The following is a 24716-nucleotide window of genomic DNA, read 5'->3' as shown; positions in this document are numbered from 1 at the left end:
CGCGCTGGCGCAGGCCGGTCGGGACAGCCTTGCCCAGGTGGGTTGGGTGGCACGACGGCCGCGGTGCATGGGAGGGCGGGCCATGATAGGTGGTCTATCTAAGCTGGTACGATTGAGCTGCTGGTGCACCTATCAGGTGTTCAACTGCGGTATGTACGCCTGATGCCTGGAACATGGCTGCGTGGTGCTGGGTCAGCAGTGGTTTCATCTCTCCAACGAGAGGAAACGGCACTGACGCAGCTCCCCGACGCTTGAGTAGAGCGCGACATTGCGGTTGGAGCTGTATCGCCCCGGGGTATGGGAGGCTCAGTTTCCCTCGCTGTCGGCCGGGGTGGTGGTGGCGTCCGGCCGGCCCTGAGGAGCGCGCTTGCCCGCGCTGAGTAGCGCTGCTCTACGGCTGCTGCTGCGCTGCAGTCCGTGCGCGCCTCCGCCGAGTGCCTCCGCTCCCAGTGTCTGTGCCGCTGACCGTCCCCCGACCGTCCCCCAGATGGTCTCCTATCTGGACCGGCTGCCGAGCTACGCTGTGCCGGAAGCGCTGGTGCCGGCGGGCACGGCCGTGGCGGCGCTGGACGACTGGACGCTGCAGCACGACTGGTACCCTGAGCGGCGGCTGCCGAAGCTGGTGCTGCCGGCCGGCGCGACGGGTCGCCTGCTGCCCGGCGCCAGCCGGCTCGTCTGCTGGCGCGTCAGCCACCGGCTGGCAGCAGGGCCTATTTTCCTTGATGACCTGCAGCGCGAGGTGCGTGTGCCGCAGCTGCAGACGTGTGCCCACAGCAGACGTGCGTCGGCCGTCGGGGGCGCCAGCCAGCCGCGAGACGGCCGGCCGGCCGCTATCAGTCGTCGGTGGCAGCGCCCGATCACACCGGCACACAACTGGCAACCAAGTTTTAAGCTTTAAGAAACTGGTGGTTGATAAATAATGCTCATTTGGGGCTAGTAGTCAAGGGTTCAAAACCGCACGCAAATCTAATGACACGATCGGTACATCAAAGACAACTGGCGACGCCTGTAGCATATGATGCTCACTGCCAGCTCATGACCACCACGCCTGCACTGTATAGTGTACCGGCGCCATCTGCTGGCCACCGGTCTAGAGCGGTCGTTGTTGCCTGCCCCAGCGGAAGATGGGCGAGCAGCACGTGCAGCCGGAGACGTCGGAGCGGGCCCGCGCGCACGCGCGGCTGCTGCGGGCGGTGATGGAGCATGGTACACCGGAGCAGGCGCGCCACCTCCGGCCCCCACATCGAGCTCGTGTTCCCATCCTGGAGAGGTGAGCCGCTTGTTCCCCCGCCTGTTCTCCATCCGGGAGAAAGCTGTAACGCGTGCGACCTGGCCTCCGTTTTCATGCAGGATGCTCTGGTAAGCTTGGGCTCCGGTCCTGATGCGCGTAGTGTGCTGCTCTGGTTCTATGGTGGGCGGGATACGGCACCGAGCACCCCGCTTTGTGGCGGGCTGGCTGCTCCGTATGCTGCGATGTGCTGAACGAAGCCCGGCCGCAGGCACTACCGCTGGGGGTGTGCGCCGCAGCCGTTCGTCCACCACGCCGCCGAGGTGCTGGCTCTGCATGCGCGCGTGGAGCCCGACTACGTGTGGGAGCACATGGACAGGAACAGGTCAGCACCACCGCTCCTGCCGTCGCTCGGTCGCGTGGCACGCCGAGAGTCTGGTGCGAGGGCCATAGCCTATGGCGCCGACTGCTGCGGCCGAACCCAAACAACTGCGGACAGCGAACCGTGAACCCCTCGCGCTTACAAGTCGCGCGCCTGCCGTGGCGCTGATTTCCCGCAGATTCAGCGTCGGCTGTGTGTTACGAGATGGTTTGCCCTTGATTGTTCCGCCTGCACGGCCCGGTGACGGGTGCCGCTGCTGTGTGCTCGTGTGACATAGGTGACCACCTCTCTCGTTGGCGTACCACCAGGGGGCCCTGGGTTTGTCCCTGATGGCTCCGCCTGCACGGCCCGGTGACGGGTGCCGCTGCTGTGTGCTCGTGTGACAGAGCTGACCACCCCGCTCGTTGGCGTACCACCAGGGGGCCCTGGGTTTGTCCCTGATGGCTCCGCCTGCACGGCCCGGTGACGGGTGCCGCCGCTGTGTGCTCGTGTGACATAGGTGACCACCCCGCTCGTTGGCGTACCACCAGGGGGCCCTGGGTCGGCCGTGCTCGGTCTGATGGCTGTGACACGCTGCAGGTTACTGCCGTGCGCCGGCGCCGGCGCCGACCCGCTGCAGTCGGTGGTCGCCGGCCGCCTCGGAGAGCTGATAGAGGCGCACGAGTGCGTGCAGCGGCGCTACCCGCTGACGCAGGCCTTCCTCCAGCTGCTGCTCAACACCGTCCAGGTGGGCGGCGGCCGCGCGGCTCGTGCACCCTTGCACGGACAGAGCGCGGACACCATCGCTCTCCTGGGCATGGGTGCAACATTCTTCTAGTATTGTCGATGTATGCAGACTTTTGGTTAATCTTGCGTCAGCTTTGCTCACATCACATACATAGGTCTGCGTAGGTTTCTCGTTATATAGCCGTCCAAGTTTTGCCTGGATGCTGCATTGTTTCGAAGTTATCTTACGAGGTTCCTACGTACGGTGTAATACCATCGTAGTGAAGATTGGCAGTCTAGTTCCTGTGACCCACCGGCGTCCAGTTTTCCTCGGCGCGTGCCGACCGCGTCGTCTGTTGGTTGTGTCTGGGGGTGTCGATGGCACGCGGTCGCTGCTGGTGGTCCGTGCAGCCGAGACGCGCCGTGAGGCGTCACCAGCTATCTGTATGGCCACTGCTGTCGGTGGCGAGCCGTGTGACCCGTCCGATGTCTGGGCGCCGACCCGGCAGGCGGCGCCACAGCTGGAGCTTCCAGCGCTGGCGCCCTGCGTGGCGTTCGTGCTGCGCGACGTGTTCCCGGCGCACGAGCGGTGGCAGTACGCGCGGCGCGGCGACCAGACCGCGCTCGGCCGCGCCTGTCTCAGCCTCTGCCACGCCCTGCTGGCGCTGGAGCGGCCCGGACCGCTGCAGGCGCTGGTGGCGCGCGCGCTTACCGACTCGCCGGCGGCTGAGACGCTGCTCTCGCTGGTGGTGCACGGTGGGTGGGGCGGCACGGCCGCCGGCGACCCTCACCATTCCATTGTGGCGACAACCCTAGTGGCCAGGCTTTGCAGCCACACGTCCTAACCAAACGCCGTGACCTGGTTGGCGCCGGAGCGATCGGCGATAGTCTGACTGCGGGATGCAGTGTCCAGCTGGGCAGGATGATTTGCCGTGCGATCCGTTCGGGTGTGAACGACCACATCCTGTGGGTGGTGTTGGACGTGTTGCGGTGTCTTGCGCGCAGCGTTATGATCGTTGTTTTGTGACGAAAGCGTCAGCGGTTACGCGCCACCACGCCCGTCGCCCGTCGTCTTGCAGTCGTTCCCCAGTGTTGCACCATGGTTCTGGCAGGTGAAGCTCGTATCGTCATGCTGCTAGAGGAGCAGACCCACTGGGACACGGGAGCAGGTCTGGAGTTTATCCGTCTCATCCATGTGGCGCTGTCCGTGCTTAACAGGTGCGTCCCACAAGCCTCCTGAGCAGCCAGTGCCATTGAACTCTGTGCGGCAGGTTTTTTGTGGGTGGCATCGTTTCCTGCGTGCGTGGAGTTCATGAGCAGTTGCTTTTATGAATTCTGTCCCTATGTGGTATACAGCGGTGCTAATAACGGCATGTGTCTATTCGGACACACGCCTTGTGACAATGACTAGGGTTGTATGCAGAGTTGTCGGGCCTTGTGGCCTTGTACAGATGTGCGGTTGCAGTTGACTGGCCCGCCTGCTGGCCGTCTGACCTCGTCCGTGCGTGTGTCTGACCCTGACCTTTGACCTCTCCCGTGCTTGTGCTTCTGACATGACGTTTGACCCCGCCCATGCGTGTGTGTCTGACCCTGACCTTTGACCTCTCCCGTGCTTGTGCTTCCGACCCGACGTTTGACCCCGCCCATGCGTGTGTGTCTGACCTTGATCTTTGATTTCAGCCATGCATGTGTGTGACCCTGACATTTGACCTCGCCCGTGCGTGTGTCTGGCCTGACGTTTGACCTCGTCCATGCGTGCGTGTCTGATCTCTGACCTGTGACATGGCCCGCCGCTCAGACTGCTGATGCTTCGTTGCCGCGCGTCGTCGGTCGGCCCGGAGCCGAGTCTGCTGGAGCGTCTGCTGACCGAGCAGCCGGCCGGCCGCAGTCAGCTGCGGCCCGTGCTGGCCATCGCCCAGTACCTGTTCCACCGGCACAATCCGCACCTGCCGACGCTGGCCATCCGGCTCCTGCTGCGACTGGCCAAGGTGCGACGGCCGGCGGCGCCGCCGACGCACCAGGCCGCCTGGGTCACCAGTCGCCCGTCGCTAGCAGTCTCCTGCACTGGCGGGAGCATGCACAGCATGTCGGTTTGCTCATGAAGTGGTGTCTGCCACCGGACAGGGCTTAACATTTAGCGGTGCGAATTGGAGCGATAGAGCTTCAAGGAGTAGTGCATATCCTACCGAGGGCTGGCGGAGCATATTCGATGTCTCTGTTGGAACCACTGTGCTTCTACCCGTGGAGATGCTTTTCGGTGGCCCGCCCGCGATGTCCCCACTTGCAGAGCCTGTGAGTTGTCCGTCGTTGCCTGGCTGTAAACAGTGACGCTGCCATCTTGCAGTGGGTGTGCCGGGCGCCGGTGTGACCCGGCTGCCGGCCGTCTCTGATCTGACCAGGTGTTCCCGATGTCGCTGCCGGCCTCGCTCGGCCAGGACTCGGACGTCATCTGTGTGCCGGGCGCCGGTGTAACCCGGCCGCCGGCCGTCTCTGATCTGACCAGGTGTTCCCGATGTCGCTGCTGGCCTCGTTCGGCCAGGACTCGGACGTCATCTGCGGCGTCATCCTGACGCGACTCCGCTCCGAAACGGAGGACGTCAACCTGAAGGTGGCCATCCTCGACTTCATAGCCACCTGCGTGACGTCACAGCCGGGCCTGCTGCAGCGGCTCATTGGTGGGTCACACGGGCTTGCCGGGGCTCACACACGGGCTTACGGAGGCAGGACAAAGGCACGGCTCAGGACTGGACGTTGTGTGCTCGAGATTCATTGTCACCGTGACATTCTCCAATCTTGATAATTCATTTTAATAGGATATGTGACATCATGCATACGCTGCGGTCTTTTTTGTATATATAGATAGTGATGGCTTTTATTTGTCTGACTTTTGCGTGGTCGCCTTCGCAATTAGCAGAAAGTGGAACGTGAAACATGGTGGGTGGGGTTTGCTGTTGCCGTGGATGCAGTGCGTAGTCCGCCATTTTCTGTCGTTTGGCCCACGACTGGCGCTGCTGGGCTATTAATGGCCGAATCTGGCCTAATTGACATCAGCTGTAGCCTCTCCCAAATTCTGCAGGAATTGGTGCCATTGAAACTGAGGAAGGATCGAAGAAGAAGGCCGAGCAGGACGACGAGGGTGGATTCCTGGAAGAGCTGCTCATCATTCTAAAAGAACATAACGATGTAAGGCTAAGCCTGCATACTGTCCATCCGAAGAGTGGACCTCTAAAGTTGTGACTAAATTGAATGTGTATGATTGTGGCAGGTATCACAGTGCCCTGCTACTGTGTGAATCACATTTTGCAAATGCCCGCCAGGGATGCAATGTGCTCTACCTGTTGTGCATTTTCCAAGAGCACGTGCATCGAAGGCGTGCGTGCCATCGTGTCTGCGCCCACCGCCGACCGACCGCCGCCGGGCCTGACCTGGACCCCGCCGCCGGCGGGCCTGACCTGGACCGCGGCCGCCCTTCTGACGCCCCGCTCCTTGCCGGCAGCCGGACGGGCGCCAGTCGCCGCTGCTGCTGGCGGCGGCGGCGCTCGTACATGCCCTCTGGCTGGGCCAGTGCGGCTCGGCGCTGACCTACCTGAGCGGCGCCGAGCACTTCTGGTCGGACCTGACGGCGCCGCTGCTTTCGGCACCCGCGCCGCTGCCGCTGCTGCTGGCCGCCCACCTGCTGCGCACGCTGGCGCTGCAGCTCTACTACGGCCGGCAGACGGACCGCCGGCTGGCGGCTGTGCTGGCCGGCGTCACCGGCGACGGCGGCCGTCTGCTCAACACGTGGTCAAAGGGGGCGGCGGACGTCAGGCGGGGCCGGCTCCTCTGTGAGGGCGGAGGCCGTGTGACCGGCCAGTCGCCAGTGCAGCAGGCGGCTTATGAGGTAGGGCCGGCCAGATGCTGCATCACATCGTCCTGCGGCCGGTGCGCACCAGCGTCGTTGCTGCGGCGGCCGTTGCTGGAGTCCGGCCGCCACAGGTCCCTGTGTCTGCACTCTCCGCCCCCCCCCCCCGCACCTCAACCATATCTGGTGGCTGACGCTCGTTGACCGTGGGTGGGTGGCTGGCACTCCAGCCGCCGCTGGCTGAGTGCCTGACCCCTGATGATGCCGCGCCGCAGCTGGTGATGGATGTGACGTGCTCGCTGTCGTCCGACCTGAACTCGTCGGTGGACCTGACTGGTCAGGAGGAGGCCTCCGAGGAGAAGCAGGACGACGGCGCCAAGCTGCTGCTGGCCTGGCGGGACTGGTGTCTGGTGGCGGCCGCGCCAGGTGAGGTCGGTCACACGGGGTCAGACTGGTGTCTGGTAGCGGCCGCGCCAGGTGAGGTCGGTCACACGGGGTCAGACTGGTGTCTGGTAGCGGCCGCGCCAGGTGAGGTCGGTCACAGGGGTTAGACTGGTGTCTGGTGGCGGCCGCGCCAGGTGAGGTCGGTCACACGGGGTTAGACTGGTGTCTGGTGGCGGCCGCGCCAAGTGAGGTCGGTCACACGGGGTTAGACTGGTGTCTGGTGGCGGCCGCGCCAGGTGAGGTCGGTCACACGGGGTTAGACTGGTGTTTGGTGTCGGCCGCGCCAGGTGAGGTCGGTCACACGGGGTTAGACTGGTGTTTGGTGTCGGCCGCGCCAGGTGAGGTCGGTCACACGGGGTCAGACTGGTGTTTGGTGTCGGCCGCGCCAGGTGAGGTCGGTCACACGGGGTCAGACTGGTGTTGGTGGCGGCCGCGCCAGGTCACGCGGGGTCGGACAGGTGTCTGGTGGCGGCCGCGCCAGGTGGGGCTGCCGGTCACAAGGGGTCAGACTGCGGGGTCAGGCGGGCTCGGACGCACAGCTCACGTCATTGAGTGACAGGTCGGATGAAGGGCTGTCCAGGGGCCAGCCACACCACACCCCCTCCCCAAGGCGGTCAGAGTCTGACCGAGTGAGGCGCATTCATGGCTTTAAAAGAAAATGTAGGTAACTGAGGCTTCTGGCAGAACGCTAATAGGACCAGTTTTGTTAAAATCAGGACACGTTTTACTTTCCCCAAGCGGCCACGGCCTCGCCCGACGCTGGCCAGCCATTCGAAGGCGGTATTTCTGCTCTGATCCGCTCATACAGAGGTGGTCAGGCTTGGAGCTACTACTCAGGCTTGGACATCAACACACGGGGTGGGAATTGCGGTCAGGACTCGCTCTGGGCTCATGTCAGACCTCGGGTGCCGCCGCGGTCGGCTCAGATACGAGCCCTCGGCTGGGTGCACCGGACACGCGCGGCCATCTGTCGTCTGACCGACGCCGGGACGATCGCAGGCGAGATGGTGAAGCTCTCGACGGACAGCCAGCAGCGCCTACTGCTGGACCTGATGACGGCGCTGGAGAGACAGCTGACCGCCGACGGCCGGCCGCGGCTGGTCAACACCCTCTCGGAGCTGGTCATGACGCTGGCCGCCCGCTGGCCGGAGTGAGTGACGCCATCGGCGGGAGGGACGCCCGCGGGAAACCGGGGCGAACAAGGGTGGAGCAGCAGCAACTGGCGCGTGCTGGCATGTTCATTGTCGTAGTTGAAATGCTGGCTGCATGGTGGTGCACTCGGCGGGCGCGGGTGGGGCTCCATGTGAGATGTTCATGGGACGTGCCGTTGACACCGTTGTGAGTGGTCGGCTGTCCGTTGGCCTGCCGTGAGCAGTGCCGCGGTCTGGGCTGTGCGTCAGCACCGAGCCGGCCATCCTCTTGGCTGGCGTCGCTGACCGCTGATCGGCGGCCACGCGTGGGCAGACGCTGCGCCGAGCGCGCCGTCCAGGAGCGCTGCTGCAGCCTGCTGGAGGCCTGCAGCGCCCGCTTCGAGCAGGTGCACGTGCGGGCCCGCACAGCCGTGCTCACCACCGTGCTGCACACCCTGCAGCAGAGCTCCGGGACCGCCGAGCAGGGTGAGGGCTGTCCCGCAGCTCGGTGCGCCCCCGCTCTCAGCCATGCATCCCCACATCGCCCCACAGCTGTCAGCGAGTTGGCGCTGGCGTGCCGGACTGCTGTGCGAACCTCCTCATTGATGCGCAACTTTTCGTGGACTGGGTGCCGTCAAAAGACTGTGAGTGTGAAATTTTTGGGCCCTCTTGGCACAAGGTAGGATGAAGTCAGTACATCAATTGTGCTGTGTCCTGTCACCGTGGTGTGCCGCCTCTGTGTGTGTCGCTGTGGGCTACGGCCGGCCGCTGACGCCCCGCTGCGGCCCGCCGCCAGAGCCGCCACTCTGGCGGCGCTGCCTGTCGCCCGCCTGCCAAACGCTGGAGCTGGCGCTGCGTCACACGGAGCCGGCCGACGCGCCGGCGCCATCCGTGCGTCTGGCCGGTCTGGCGGCGCTGCTGCTCCGTCAGCTGCAGGCCGTCGCGCCGGCGCGCCGCCCGCTGCCCGGCCGCTCGACGCTGCCGGCCGTGCTGGTAGCGCTGGGACGCCGCCTGCGCCGGCCCCAGCAGCCCGAGCTGTGCGAGCGGCTCCTGCAGGCGGCGCTAGCGGCCGCCGCCCAGCCGGAGGCGGCGCGCGCTGCCGTCTCGCTTAGCCTCTCCAGCGAGCTCTGCCTGCCACTGGCTGATCTGCGTCAGAAGGTGAGCACGCGCCCACGCTGCCGGACCAGGTCGGAGAGTAGATGGGCCTGGTCGGGGAGATGGTACAGTGATCCCGCTGGGCCTGGTCTGGGGAGATGGTGCAGTGATCTCTTCTGGGCCTGGTCTGGGGAGATAGTACAGTGATCCCTGGGGGCCTGGTCTGGGGAGATGGTACAGTGATCCCGCTGGGCCTGGTCTGGGGAGATAGTACAGTGATCCCTTCTGGGCCTGGTCTGGGGAGATAGTACAGTGATCCCGCTGGGGCTGGTCTGGGGAGGTGGTACAGTGATCCCTGTGGGGCCTGGTCTGGGGAGATAGTACAGTGATCCCTGCGGGGCCTGGTCTGGGGAGATGGTACAGTGATCCCGCTGGGCCTGGTCTGGGGAGATGGTACAGTGATCCCGCTGGGCCTGGTCTGGGGAGATGGTACAGTGATCCCTGCGGGGCCTGGTCTGGGGAGATAGTGCAGTGATCCCGCTGGGCCTGGTCTGGGGAGATGGTACAGTGATCCCTGCGGGGCCTGGTCTGGGGAGATGGTACAGTGATCCCTGCGGGGCCTGGTCTGGGGAGGTGGTACAGTGATCCCGCTGGGCCTGGTCTGGGGAGATGGTAGGGACAAGCCGTCTGTGCTCGGCTTGGCCTGCTGCGATACCCATCATCCGTCGCCCTACATAATTGCCCATACGTGCAACAGAAAGGACATTAACCAGCTGTAGAAATGCTTGAGCCCTCACCAGTGATGTGCGAGTATTTCACAGCATGTTCCCAAGTAGCCTGACTCCATTGAGTGAGCCATTGTCAGCGCTAGAAGCTGGCCATGTATTGGCCGACGGGACCTGGCGCTGTCGCGTGCGCTGCCCATCGGTGACCTGAGGTCCATGTCGCCGGACTGCCGGGCTGACCTGCCGGCCGTCCGTCCAACAGCTGTTACGTCCGTCTAACAACTGTGACGTCCGTCTAACAACTGTAACGTCCCCCAACAACTACAACGTCCGTCCAACAGCTGTAACGTCCCCCAGCAACTGTAACGTGCGTCCAACAACTAAAACGTCCGTCCAACAACTGTGACGTCCGTCCAACAACTGTAACATGCGTCCAACAACCACTCAAATCGGATGAGGTCGTCACCGCCAGCTGGCTGGGCAGGAGACTTTGCTGGTAGATGTGCAGGGCAGTGTGACAAGCTAGCAGCTGGCGTGAAAGAAAAACGGCCTCTTAAGTTATGAAACCTTGATTAAACACCGATTTTCGAACTCGCGTCATTTAACTGTTGCCGCTCTCATCCTGAGGTGTAGTTGTGCAGAGTAGGCTCGGAGTATGAGCTGTGGAAAATTGTAATAACCCCCACCCCTTCCTCCAGAAAACACCAACAAGCGTGTTTTATCCGGGCTTAGCTGACATACATATCGCGATAGATAGCGTTTGTCATTGCCTATCGAATAAAACCATTTTCATTGATTTACCTGGTATAGGGGCCGAGCTATGTACGCAATAATACGTTATGAAATGATAGCGGAAGAACGGGTACAGCTCTGCAAACAAATTGTAAGCGTGTTGTGAGGGAGCGTGTAATCGCTTAAAGGTACTCCATGATGCGTTCCGACTGGAGCTGACCTAAGTGACCAGCTGTACCGAGCTCACAGGCAGTTGGAAACCCTGCGGAGCACTCTCGCCAACATCCACAGGCATATATTCCGAATCCATAAATCCAAGATACATATCAACGCAATGCTCAACAAAAGCGTCGTAGGCTGTTTGCTTCGGGTCGGTGGGGGTGGTTCAGCTGTGCAGCCAAATCGCGCTGAAACGGGAAAGGAAAGTCCATGTTTGCTACGCTGTTCCACGTAGCGGTATTACGACTGTATGGCGCCCCAACGCTGCGACGGGTCGGGCAGGCCCCCGGCGGGTTCGGCGCGGCCGAGTAGGGTCGGGTCCCTCAGCGCCGGTCGATCGGCGTGGGCGGGCGGGCGGGGCCGGGCGCACGCCGCAGGGATGGCGGCCGGGCGCGCGCGGCTAGCTCGCGCGGCTTTGGCGTGAAGCCTAGCCGCATCTCTTCTGCCAGCTTGTCGGGCGGCCGCGCCGCGTTCAGATAGTACGCCCAGTAGCAGACGTGAAGAGCAAGAAGGCGGCCGGGTACACGACGAACGAGGCCTTCTCGAAGTTTTTGGCGGCACGCGTCCACCGCTCGGAGGCCGTATCGGCGTGGGCGGCCGACGGCGGCGGGGCAGACTGCTCCACCTCGGCCGCGAAGTTCACCGCCAGTCCGCCACGGTTCTCGGCCGCGTGACCGGCGGCCAGTATCGAATTGAAGAGCCGGGTGGCCGGCGACGGCGGCGGCAGCTCCGGCCGACTCGGCGCGTCGAAGAAGACGGACGGCGTGGGGCGGCGGGCTCGTCGTCCAGCCCCCCGAACAGGTCGTCGAAGACGCGGCGGTTCTCGACCAGCGCCACCGGACACGGGCGTGAGAAACCCGAGCCGTTCTTGCTTGTACGACTGCGAGACGACAAACAGCAGCCGGATGTCGATCAGGCAGTCGACGACGGCGGCGAACACGAACAACAGGCACACGAACATCCAGACGTCGATGGCCTTGATGTAGGATGTCGACGGCGAGTGCATGCTGACGAGGGAGTAGAGCGCGGCCAGCGTCAGCATGGTGGTTATGGTCAGGATGATGCGGCCCTGCGCATACGCTGGCGGGATGATGAATGTCATCCAAGAGATGATGACGAACAGCACAGTGGGGAAGTATATCTGGAGCACGTAAAACTGTAGTTTGCGGGAGAAGATGAGAGCGACGCCGATCCGTGAGAAGGTCCCGGTGGCTATTCGAAGTCTCCTACTTTCAAATGCGCAAGCCAAATGAGAACTGGTCGAGGCTGTAATCTGAACTGACTCCGACGGTGCTGTGCGGATCCCACATAATCGTCTGGATTGCCTGCTCCAGGCGCCAGCTTTCTATGTAAATCGGACAATACTGGACATCCATTGGAAAGTTCTGGAAGTCCATCGGACAAGACAGCTTGAAGACACCAAACATCACGTACGTGACGTTACCGTGCTCGTCCACTCGGAAAGTCTCCGCTGCCGCCAGAATCTCGGGTCTATACACTTCCTCGACTCGAATGAGGTACAGATCAGGGACCCACACCTTACGATGGGCTTCTGACGGCACATAACCCGCACTGCCATTGTTCACCTCCTGAATGTACGGGCAGGTGTCTCTGTACTCGGGAGCAAGGTCTAGCCTCCCGTCTGACCAGAATTGTCTGAGCACCATCAAAAGGCGGACTATACCGAATTCTTCGTTGACATCCTTGATTTGCAAGATGTCCACAATAATTCGAACCACCGTCGTGCACTGTTCAGACCGTTCTGCCTCTGACCCTATTTCACATGTCACGTTCCTTTCTCGTTCCTCCGCAGTGAAGTTGATAGACTGGGGCACCATCCGGTTGTAATGATGGCATACCAAAGATATCTCGGCGCAAGCCAGATGGAGAGGGTCGGATTCATCGCCGCTGCCTGGCTGAAGCTTCGAAGTGTTTGTTGTGTTGGATAGGACTGATCCGTTACGTGGTTGTATGGAGGCTGATCTTCCTTCGATGAGATTTGCACTGCCAACCGCTAAAACCGTAGCTAAAAGGACTAATGCGCGGAGCAACTTACAGGCTTTAAACCCAGCTCCATTCTTGCATGGCAGCGCTCTCGCATGCTTATGCGACTGGCTCTTAAATCTGTCGTTTCTTTTGTGATCAGATTTGAGTGTGCTAAATGGATTTAAGTAGGCCGATGGGTCGGTTTGAGCCATTTCCACCATCAGATTCAAACTTCCCCTGGCTTTTTCACTTTAGATAGCTTATCTGAATGAAATATTCCGTGCATGGAGTGCCAGTAAGTTCGCAGCAAAAGGTACCAAACATGCACCCCAGTTGGAGTGTGCGTTATAGTAAAGGTATCTTGTGCACGATGTAAATCTGTACGCACCGAATCAGGACAATATAACACTGCCCGAATGCTCAACCACGATAGTTTCGTTTTCAAGCAAGAATTCGGTCGTTGCACGTGGATTTATTGCTCCACGTGGTTGAGTAATAACGGGTCGATCCCCTTCGATTGAGCGTAAAACGACCATGGACGCGAACTATTAACCATTAAACTCGATTCCCAGTTTTCAGCTGGAGTCATAGTTAAACATGTCATTGCAGTGCGCACCCAACAAATCCCGTGGTTTTCTATTTTCTTGTTTTGGGCTGTAACATACCTTAGTTTTTACGTAACTATTTGCATTCCACGCCAAGCGTCGTCCGACCCGCGCTGCAAGGCGTGCTATATGTCGGTAACTCAGCGACGACGCTCGTCTAGCTTACTGTCTGGGGAGCTGGTGGCTGGGACCGATTTAATTTTGTTGTGTGTTTGTGATGTCGGGCTAAGAGCAGATGTACTCCTGTTAGGGTGTGGCAAGATTGATGCAAGACGTGTGCCGAAAATTGACGTCGTTATCAGGGAATTGGTATCGTTATCAGGGGATTTAAGAGAAAATCACTGGGCGAGGAGGATTTGGGCCAGCCGCATTCCGGGTAGCATAAAGCAAAATCTGCGCGATTCGTCAGCCTTTCTGCCAATCCAGCAGTTGCACTCAACTTTCATTTTCCAGTTTGATTTGTTTCTTAATTTAACCGGATATTATAGACACTAGTGGCTACTAGTGTCTATAATATCATGTTTATCATGTATTATTCATGCGTCATATCTGCACAGCCACGCACGTATCGGAGATGCTACGGGGGCATGTGCGCCGCTCTGATGTGTCGGCTTGTGCCACTCGAGCAACGGCCTCCGAGCAGCTACAGCTGCTGCGTGTCCGGACTAAGCTGGGGCGCAGGTCGTTCATGTTTGGAGTATCTGGCGAGTGGATGTTGCTGCTCGCAGACTTGCGGGCGGTAGCGGCCGCGAACAACGCTACCTTCAGGACAATCTTGACATGACCTGATCAGTCAAGTCGATAAACACTTGCTGCCATGTGGTCTGCCGCATTCATCTGCGTTGTCTGTTCTATTTTCTGTGACCATTGCATGTACAAAAGAGGCAGCAAGAGGTTGGAGTTTTTGCAGCGCGTATGTGCACGGGTGAGTAGTGCACAAGCGTTCTGATGACCCGCTACGGGTATTGATAGGTGCTTGGCGCTGCTGGGAAGGCCCTTCGGTTAAACCGGTTAAGTCGGTTATATAGGCCCCGATAAAGTCCAGCCGATTAAGCCGTCGAAAAAAGTCACTTAGTTGCGCGAGCAACGATTAATTTTGGGATCCCCATTTGCATGACGTTAATCGACGTGAGTAGCGACCGTGCACGCGACTTAGGATCGCAGATCGACTATGGTCGTGGTGATTTTAGGTGTTTATATTCTGCAATTTTGCATCTTATTTATTCACGACTTATGTAGTGTTGCTTGACGCCATCGGAGACGTCGCAGCCGTGAGAATTCAACGAACTGTCATTTGTGGATCAGACTGGAACTGTACGGTGCGGGAGCGGCGGCGATCAGAGCGTGACAACGGACGGAAGTAGTGAACACGTGGCTGCTTCCAATTTTCCGGCACACAAAGGAGGCGCAGCGGTAACCGACCGATAGCTGAACTCAGGCTGCTGTTTAAACTTAACGCGGGCTCATCTGCACGCCGCATTATAAGATGTCGGACTTGTTTTGTTAACTGTGCGTTCTAGTATTACCAGCCCGCGCCGTGTGACTGTGAAAGTGCTCCAAACATGTGTTCTGTCTATTCAGTACGCGCCATTAGCAAGTGGTGAGCTAAGGCGCGTGTGTTTGCCGCGGCCGACTCGACGACGGAGGCCTGAGTTTAGCTTTTTGAACTGCTAGAGGTAAGCTGTGCCTGGAGACAAGAGCACACGCCCATAGCAGCTCCGGGGCACGTATTCCCCTTCACCAAATTTATAGAATATATTTATTTGCGCGTAGCCAAATATTGACAGTCAAAAAGTCCAGTGGGCACTTAACAACACCAAGTACATGCAATGTTACTTGACGATACACGAAGAATTATGCTCTGTGACGCCCTGAACTCGATTTTTGGTGATGATTTGTGTTGCCGTCACCCTCCCTGCTTGGGACGCGGAGAAGCAAGCCGTGTGTTGAAGCCATCCCCTAAACCGGGATGTCATCACTGCACTCAGCTCAAGTATGCAGGGAAAATTTGTGTTCTTTTTTAGGGGGGGGGGGGGGAGGGAGGCAAGCCGATGTTGCGGGCCGATGTTGCGGGGCAACACCCAGCGTTTTGCGGAGAGCGGCCTAGTCTGTGGCCTGGACCCTCTGTGCTGCTGAAGGGTCGGCCGCCAGCGTGGCGAACCGAAGCATGTGGCAGACGGGCGCATTGTCCGAAAAAAGGTTGCTCGATGGGGTATGCGCTCAATAAAGGGCGGCTTTTATGCAGCAGCTTCTGTTGGAGCCAGGACATCATGAAGGCATGTGTCGTATTATAAGCTGACCTAAAGTCACTTCCACGAAACCAGTGAAATATTCGGAGAGCATGCCATACAAGGGACGCTGCCAGTGACTGCCGACAAGACCATGCCATTGGCTGGAGCTCTGTCAAGATGCACTGTCAAACGATGTCCCTGGTGAGAGAATGTTTTGAAAACGAATGGGACGGGCAAAGAAGTCGTGATGAACGAGACCTTCATTTGAAAGACGAAGATAACAGTGGAGACACCATGAATCGAAAAAAATGGGCTCACTCAGCCCCAGCCTCGCACCGGGGGCGGGGCTGGGCGACTGGTGTTCTCCCGGGCGGGACTGAGTCGGTCGGCGCTCTCCGGGGGCGGGATTGAGTCGGTCGGGGCTCTCCGGGGGCGGGATTGAGTCGGTCGCGCTCTCCGGGGGCGGGATTGAGTCGGTCGGGGCTCTCCGGGCGGATTGAGTCGTCGGGGCTCTCCGGGGACGGGATTGAGTCGGTCGGGGCTCTCCGGGGCGGGATTGAGTCGGCGGCGCTCTCCGGGGGCGGGATTGAGTCGGTCGGGGCTCTCCGGGGGCGGGATTGAGTCGGTCGGGCGCTCTCCGGGGGCGGGATTGAGTCGGTCGGGGCTCTCCGGGGCGGGGCTGAGTCGGTCGGGGCTCTCCGGGGGCGGGATTGAGTCGGTCGGCGCTCTCCGGGGGCGGGATTGAGTCGGTCGGGGCTCTCCGGGGGCGGGATTGAGTCGGTCGGCGCTCTCCGGGGGCGGGATTGAGTCGGTCGGGCTCTCCAGAAGCGGGGCTGAGTCGTCGGGGCGCTCTCCATGGGGGGGTTGAGTCGGTCGGGGCTCTCCATGGGCGGGATTGAGTCGATCGGGCTCTCCAGGGTGGGGCTGAGGCGGTCGGCGCTCTCCAGGGGCGGGGCTGAGGCGGTCGGGGCTCTCTGAGGCGAGGCTGAGGCAGTCAGGGCTCTCTGGGGCGAGGCTCCGGTCCGGGCTCCCGGAGGAAGGCAATGCTGATAGCGATGGCGGCGGACGGTCTGGCGGTCGTCCGGTTGGCCTGCCTCAGTTGACCAGCCGTGTGCGAGACATCCGCGCCCACGCCCATCTCAGCTGTCATCCCCAGCTGGTAGTCGCGTGACCACACCCACCGGACCGTGTGGAGGCACGTAGCCAGCTCACTCGCCGCCCGCTCCATCTTGCAGCTGGGCGGAGAGTTCACAAGGAGTGGCGCGGCGTGTGGGTGCTGATGGTGCATCTGTGGACGACGCTGCTTCGCGCTCGCAGAAGCACTTTTTCGTGGCGGACGCCCTGGACTTCGCGGCGGTGCACTGCGGCGCCCTGTGCGCGGCCGTCTCCCAGTGAGCGCGCTGCAGGTGAGCAGCCTGCAGCGCAACCGTGGCCCTGGTGAGCGTGTCCTGAGGCGTGCTCTGAGGCGTGCCCTGAGGCGTACTCTGAGACACATCCTGAGGTGTGCTCTGAAGCATGTCCTGAGACGTGCCCTGAGGCGTAACCTGAGGTGTTTCCCGGGGCATGCCCTGAGGCGTTAGGACCGCGAGGCGACTGGCAGGCTCGTTGGCTGGCGGTTGCTTTGTATTTTTTTAAGCTGTCGAGTAGTCGGCCATTCGGACTTATTTTTCTTGGAAGTGGCTAGCTGGTGTGTATCCTGTATAGCGTGGCGCCTTTGTTGTACTTACTGTTGGGGTCTCGCCTGCTGTTAGAGCATATTGTAAGGACTATACAGAGCCATGATGATGGCTGCGGGCTTACGGTGAGGAGAATACAGCCATGATGATGGCTGCGGGCTTACGGTAAGAGGAATACGGCCATGATGACGGCTGGCGGCATCCATGCCATGATTCTCCAGACACCTTCTAGGCATACTGGTGTTTGATTTCGGCGCGTGCTGTGGGTAGCGGTGTCAGTTTTTAGAGCCGCGCTTGACGCGTGGCAGTGGAGCCGCTCGCTCGCACAGCGTTGAGCGCTAGGTGGCGGCCGTCCGGGCGGCGCTGGGAAAACACGCCGTGCCGCCGGCGGCGCTGTGCTCACCGCAGTGCCGTCCGGGCGGCAATGTGAACACCGCCGTGCCGTCCAGGGCGGCGCTGTGCTCACCGCCGTGCCGTCCGGGCGGCGCTGTGCTCACCGCCGTGCGGCGCGCCACAGCTGCAGACCAGTATCTGCCGGCGACCTGGAGGAAACGGAGGCGGTGCTCAGTTTCCTGGCGACGGATGGACTTCAGCCGGCAGGGAGGCAGCGGCACCGGCAGTCGTTCGACACGCCTGGTGAGTCCGCTGTCCGCCGCCGGTCAGTCCCGGCTAATGGTCAGTCCGCCGGTCAGTCCCTGGCTAATGGTCAGTCCGCCGGCCGGCCCCGGCTCGCACGCCGAGGCGACCAGAGCCGGCCGGCCCCCGCAGCGTGCCGAGGCGACCAGGAGCCGGCCGGCCCCCCGGCTCGCACGCCGAGGCGACCAGAGACGGCCGCCCCCCCCCCCCCCCCCCCCCCCGGCTCGCACGCCGAGGCGACCAGAGCCGGCCGCCCCCCCCCCCCCCCGGCTCGCACGCCGAGGCGACCAGAGCCGGCACGCCCCCCCCCCGGCTCGCACGCCGAGGCGACAGAGCCGGCCGCCCCCCCCGGCTCGCATGCGAGGCGACCAGAGCCGGCCGGCCCCCGGCTCGCATGCCGAGGCGACCAGAGCCGGCCAGCGCCTCCTGGTGACGTCAAGGAGGGTTGAAGCGGTGCCGTGTCGACCGCGCGTGTCAGTGCACCCGTTCGCACAGATGCTGGTGGAAAGGCTTGACTTCGAATGAATGACTACCTCCGTTGGTATCGACTAATTACGTTATGTGTGTCTTGCGCAGTGCATTGACAGTAGTCATATGCTTGCACTTTATCTTACTGTTGTTCATGTCTTACATTGTCTGGCACGTGTCAGCCTTTTTCCAACGGTAGCGTAAATGATGACATTGCTGCCGGCGATTTCAAAAATTTCTGTTTTGTGTCAATCGGTCTAAACTTTTCATTCCCAAGAGGCCGTTGCGCATCACTAAGCATCACGAATGAAATTTGCCAGACGTGGCCTGGATTGCAAGGCTGGATCCGGGGTCCCACAGGGCTTGTGCTCATGAGATCCGGTATCTTTTAGGGGCTCCGGGCACATGCCCGAAAGCCGCCATTGTCTCTGGAACGTCGGGCTCTCAGCTTCGCATGAGTCCATGTTTGAGGGCGTGGCTAGAGACAGCGGCGGCGCCCAGTGTCACCTGCAGCTGCCACAAGCATCTGCCAGGCGCCGGCTCGGAGTGCGCTGAGCGCCCGGTGTCGTACGCCGCAGGCCTGGCTGAAGGGGTGCGTGGGCATCTGTTTCTGGTACGTCTGCCGGCCGACGGTGGTGGCCGTGCTGCTGGAGCGGCCGCACACGCTGGCCGGCAGCGAGCAGCTGAAACGCGTCCGCCGCTGAGCAGCACCGACCCGGACCCGGAGCGGGCGCCGCCCCAGGTCACACGCGTACAGAACAGGTCAGTGACACGGCCCCCCGCGCCGGAGCTGGTCACGAGGCACACGGCTGGCAGCGGGTCGCCCCCCCCCCCCCCCCAACTGCCGTGATGTGGTACGCTAGTCGGTGTCGGAGCTGGTCACGAGGCACACGGCTGGCAGCGGGTCAGCCCCGCCCCCCCCCCCCTCCCCCCCCCCAACTGCCGTGATGTGGTTGCTAGTTGTGTGTCGTGTGGAATGGCTGACGTGGTGAGCTCGAGACACGTGATCCATGCGTTCAGCATCGCCCGACAGTGCCGGAACTCTGGCTCCGGGAGGTGGATGTGTGGCCTGACGCTCGTGTTGCCGGCGTCCAGGCTGGTGCGGCTCTCGTCGGTGTGTCTGGTGGCGCTGACACGCCCTGTCGCCGCCGCTGCCGGAGCTGCTGACGCAGGACGGCCGCGACCTGAGCGGCTGGCAGCGATGGTGAGCGCGGCTTCGGCTCGCCCACACTGGACAAGCCTGGCCCGCCGCGTAACGTACGGCACCCTGCTGGCCGCCGTCAACGTCTGCGTCCGGCCCTTCACCCGGGTAAGAGGTGCCGCACAGAGGGCAGCGGCAGTGGCGGGTGGGTGGAGGCGGTCCGGCCCTTCACCCGGGTAAGAGGTGCCGCACAGAGGGCAGCGGCAGTGGCGGGTGGGTGGAGGCCGTCCGGCCCTTCACCCGGGTGAGAGGCGCGCACAGAGGGCAGCGGCAGTGGCGGGTGGGTGGAGGCCGTCCGGCCCTTACCCGGGTGAGAGGTGCCGTACAGAGGGAGCGGCAGTGGCGGGTGGGTGGAGGCCGTCCGGCCCTTCACCGGGTGAGAGGTGCCGTACAGAGGGGAGCGGCAGTGGCGGGTGGGTGGAGGCCGTCCGGCCCTTCACCCGGGTGAGAGGTGCCGTACAGAGGGAGCGGCAGTGGCGGGGGGTGGAGGCCGTCCGGCCCTTCACCCGGGTAGAGAGGCGCGCACAGAGGGCAGCGGCAGTGGCGGGTGGGTGGAGGCCGTCCGGCCCTTCACCCGGGTGAGAGGCGCCGCACAGAGGGAGCGGCAGTGGGGGTGGGTGGAGGCCGTCCGGCCCTTCACCCGGGTGAGAGGTGCCGTACAGAGGGGAGCGGCAGTGGCGGGTGGGTGGAGGCCGTCCGGCCCTTCACCCGGGTGAGAGGTGCCGTACAGAGGGGAGCGGCAGTGGCGGGTGGGTGGAGGCCGTCCGGCCCTTCACCCGGGTGAGAGGTGCCGTACAGAGGGGAGCGGCAGTGGCGGGTGGGTGGAGGCCGTCCGGCCCTTCACCCGGGTGAGGGGCGCCGCCCGAGGGCAGCTGCAGCGGGTGGGCGTGTGGTGTCCGACTGGAGGGGAGGGAGGAACGATTCAGCACCGCGGCGCTCTCACAGCGGAGGACCAGGACAATGCGTTGTTAGTTTAAAAACTCCTGTTGGATCTGATCAGTGTGTAATGAGCTCAGTCGAGCGGGATTTTGAGACGGTGCGGCCAGTAATGGGCACCACTGAGACATGCGACATGCCTGTATATTGAGACGTTCAACAAAACCAGATGCGTCGGGGTGGTCGTGAACATTGCAGTAAGATGCCCTCAAACACTCAGAGTGAAACATGAGGTGGAGCAATTGTTCGGTGGAAGAGTGTCGTCCGTGCACTTCGCCATGTTTGTCTGGCACTTCCCTCTCACTGCTGGACCACAGTCAGCCTCGCATCTGTCTGCAGGACGCGGTTGGACAGTTTGGGTTAGGAGGGTGGCGAGCCAACGGCTGTTGTTCTGCTCCTTGTGTGGTTTATCAACATTGTGCAGAGTTCAGGTCGGCAACTACTAAGCTCATTAAGCACACAACACTTCGATGATGGCATAGCCCCCTTATTCAGACCACCGGGCACACACAGATACACAGACACAAGCACTTGTGAGCCCTGACCCCTGGCATCCATCGCGCGGTTCCAGTGCATTTCCGGTATTGGTTGAAAGTTTGAGTGCCGTCGGCAACGGTCCGTCCTATGTGACTTTTGACGTGCCCACTGCCCACCGGCCACGGGCAATATCCGTCGAGGGAGAATTGGTGTGGCTAGCGCTTTAAGGCGATCCGAACCCCACCCGACCGCGGGTTTGCATGGGTCGGAAGGCACGCCTCTGTAGCCAGCTGCGCTACCCCGGATGGACCCGTTGCCGTGGGTTTTCAATCAAACTAATAAAGACATGACAGGTCACGGTCTGCAGGCTCCGTCCTACATTGAAGTCATCAGCTATCGAGTTAGCATCCCTATTGAATACCCCGAGCACATGCACACCCGCTCCATTACTTAAACACACACGAGTGCACGCGCAAACCCAACACGCACGCGTACGCACACACCATAAACCTAACGCACACGCACATACACACGAGACACGCCACACCAATAATTGCTTGTTGTGGGATCGTTCCAACCGCAGGACAAGTTACAATGGATTATTGATTTTAGCTTCCTGCCATGCATTGCTGTTGACGTGGAGACTTCGACGCCAAAACGCGTGAAAATTGAAGTGTTGCCACGCTTAGTGGATTTTATAGCTACCTACCTGACATCTGCGCAATGTGACATAGATAACCAAGGAACGGGAATAGCCTTGCACTGGCACACATCGAACTAAACCCAGCGTGTTTTCCGCCCCGACGCGCATCAGGTAAACGCACGCGTGCACAAACTGAAGGCATGCCCCGCCACATGTACGCACGTACGCACGTACTCACGCGCCCACCGCACGCACCCACGCCTCACGTACACACGCCTCACGCGTGCATGCGAGCGCCAATAAGTACTCTGTCATGGGAAGCGTCCCAACCGCCAGATGAGGTACAATGAAACGGTGTTGCTGTTGGCCTCGGTTGTTAAGTGGCTGCTTTAAGAATGGGGTTTCAACGCCCAAAAATGAGTAAAACTTTTATGGAAGGCCTTTTTTGCTTCGTGGGTTTCATGGATATCGGCCGGAAGTGTTTGATGTCGTTCGTAGAATTAGTCAAGGATCGACAAGTTCTCCTGTCCAGTTAAGTCTCGTTAATAAAATTAGCCAAGGACCGGCAAGTTCTCTGCCCGGCAAGTCCCGGTAAGTCTGCCGGTGGACGGTAAGTCCCGTTGCTGGCCATCGTATTTTGAAGCTTTGTGCGCTCTGTTGCCGGGCGTGCCGTACGCGTTCCGCTGCGCCTGGCCTGGCCTGGCCTGCATCCGTCTGCGCCTGACGGAGAGTGCGGCGTGCGCCGGCCTGCGTCCGTCTGCGCTGATGGAGTGCGGCGTGCGCCGGCCTGCGTCATCTGCGCTGACGGAGGTGCAGCGTGCGCCGGCCTGCGTCCATCTGCGCTTGACGGAGTGCGGCGTGCGCCGGGGCCTGCGTCCGTCTGCGCTGATGGAGTGCGGCGTGCGCCGGCCTGCGTCCATCTGCGCTGACGGAGTGCGGCGTGCGCCGGCCTGCGTCCATCTGTGCTAACGGAGTGCGGTTGCGCGCCGGCCTTGCATCCGTCTGCGCTGACGGAGTGCGATGTGCGTGCAGGCCGAGCCGGCGCGCCGCTCCTCCGGCACCGGGTAGCCACGAGCCGCTGCTGGAGCTGCGCACGGCGCTGCTGACCGGGCTGCACCAGACACTAACGCTGGTGCTGGAGCAGGCCGTGCTGCACCGGCTGCTGCCGCCGGCCGACGCCGACGACCAGCCGCTGAGCTGGGACCAGCTGCGCGAAGAGCTGGTGAGGCACGCTGCTGTCAGCACTCTGCACACATGCAGAAGGCAGTCAACAGCAATGTTACACTAAGGTGCTCAGTTTGTTGAAGTCTGTTACTCCTACAGATCTGGCATCATGCTGCCGATCCCTTTTGAAAACTGCGTGCAATTACAGCGGCTGGCTTTGGTGAGGTTACGTGGTAAGGAATGTTGTGGCGAGGCGGGGGGGCCCGAGCATGACCGAGTCGCTTCCTGGATCATCTCCTGCTGGCTGTGGGGGCTGCGGCTTACCAGCCTACCAGTGACTCTGAGGGGCATTGAAAACATCGGACCGAGCACTGCTCTTCCGTCCAATCCATTGCGTTTGTTGTCGACCGTAGGTGCATCGCTGGTGCGAGAGTCAGTAACTTGCGGTGGCGGCTGATTTGGAGCCCACGGGCATCGTGCAGATGGGTGCAGAAGTGTTCATGAGCACATTACCTGGCAGTGGGGAATTTCGTAACGGCGTATGTGGATAGCAAAGAAGAAAAAAGACGAAGCATGTACCCCCTCGTAGGTCGTAGGCCAGTGTCAATTATGATGCTGTCATGCCAGCTCAGCAGAGCACTGATGAGTGAAGTGCGTTTATCAAATGAAGGCCAGGCAGCCAGACTGTCAGTCCGGTGCCTAGCGCCCGTAACACAGGTCCTGTGGCCATGTATACGTGTATGCCAGTCTGTGCCGGCCGCTGTCGTGACCGCCGCCCGCGGGCCATTTTGCGGCGGGCGGTGACGCCGACCGTGCCGCCCCATCGACAGAAGCCGTTCCTGGACAGCGTGCGGCGGCAGCAGCAGGGCCGGAGCTCGCCCCACCCGCAGGAGGGCGGGCCGCCGGCCGACCAGGCTCTCCTCCCGCTGCTCGACCGTCTGGTCAACGCCGTGCTGAAGTGATCCGCCGCTGTCGACCCACGGGCCTGGCCATCGTTGATGCTTTCATTTGATAATACATCGTTCGAGAATGGGACATAGCTTCCTGGCCGCGGACGCGGAGGCCGGCGGAAGGGTCAGCGCGCGTGCCACTCAGTCGGGCCGAGCGTTCGTTTGTCGCGAGCTCGCAATCCCATTACCGCGTACGTTTTCCGGCAGATTTAACCGTGTCAGCCCGTCAGAAAGTGTTTGCACTGTCGAATGCACGATCTTCACTGTCGCCCGGTGAGACTGGTATGTTGGAATAGAGAAACACAGCCCAACTTTTGCCCCTTGGGCAGGCTAACATGATCAACAACATGTGTTCGGGGGCAGAGCGCTAGGAAATGGCGAAACCGACCCCAAAAGTGCGCTATTAAGCATGTTCCTCCACGGATCTGGCCAACCTCAAAGAAGGGGCTCCAGCCTCTCCCCTCCCCCAACTGAACAGGAAATTTCACCCCTGGGTCAAATTGCACTGTTAAGGTATACCAAGCATCATTGAAACAATTTTGCCCATATGGTCGAAACATTCTTGGCAGCGTGCGGGGCAAGTGGTAGGGATATGTTCATCGTCTCATTCCGCTGGAGCTACTCTAAACCCAGAGTAGGCCATGAAATTCGTGTACTCCAAATAACCGTACAACCGGAATGGGCCCATTTGTTGGAGGGATTTCATTGTGCATAGATTATTTATGCTTTTGTGGAAATGGTTGAGCCATCGCCACTGCGGCCAGCTGTGATAATGACAGCTAAGTAGTCACATTATTGTTAGGTGACCACGCTATGACGTCTTGTCGACTTTGCCAAATAGTATACAGTTCTCGAGCAGCTCTCTGCATTGCCGTGCTCCTGAAGGTTAGTATACGAACGTTGTGTGGGCTGTTTCGCCGCGTTTTGCCGTTCGTACAGCGGCGAAAACGATCTCCTGATACTCAGGAGACCGTTTATGGGCTTATGTTTGACTCGGGCGCTTTTCGTGACCTAAGCCCACCTAACGTCACCACGGTCTGGAAAGGAAAGGTTACTGCCAATTGCGCATCGGTTGGCAAATGCCTATCGGTCCTAAAAAACTCCGAGCATGGGGTTGCCTGCAGATCAGTTCATGGTGATTTCGGGCATTTTTGGAGACACTTGACCTCGTCTGAGGTCACCGTGTTTTGGCTAGGCTAGGTTATCGACCGTGGCCCATCGATTGGAAAGGTTTTGTACCGA

The 24716-nt window shown here is 61.0% G+C and overlaps 1 protein-coding gene across 1 annotated transcript; it reads left to right on the top strand.

Annotated features, from left to right (window-relative positions):
* The first annotated feature begins 2995 nt into the window (after window positions 1-2995).
* Window positions 2996-8929, top strand: LOC119104073 (nucleoporin NUP188 homolog). Its single transcript, XM_037227750.1, has 11 exons — window positions 2996-3071; window positions 3428-3533; window positions 4114-4303; window positions 4819-4990; window positions 5392-5498; window positions 5812-5952; window positions 6432-6582; window positions 7600-7750; window positions 8065-8216; window positions 8527-8586; window positions 8889-8929. The coding sequence occupies exons 2-11, from the start codon at window positions 3445-3447 to the stop codon at window positions 8927-8929; spliced, it is 1254 nt and encodes a 417-aa protein (XP_037083645.1). The 5' UTR covers window positions 2996-3071; window positions 3428-3444.
* The last annotated feature ends 15787 nt before the right edge of the window (window positions 8930-24716 follow it).

The sequence above is a fragment of the Pollicipes pollicipes genome, unplaced genomic scaffold (assembly GCF_011947565.3).
Source record: "Pollicipes pollicipes isolate AB1234 unplaced genomic scaffold, Ppol_2.1 Scaffold_5756;HRSCAF=6815_pilon_pilon_pilon, whole genome shotgun sequence".
Lineage (NCBI taxonomy): Eukaryota > Metazoa > Arthropoda > Thecostraca > Pollicipedomorpha > Pollicipedidae > Pollicipes > Pollicipes pollicipes.
Note: the sequence above shows the minus strand (reverse complement) of the source record. Positions and strands in the feature narration are given on the sequence as shown.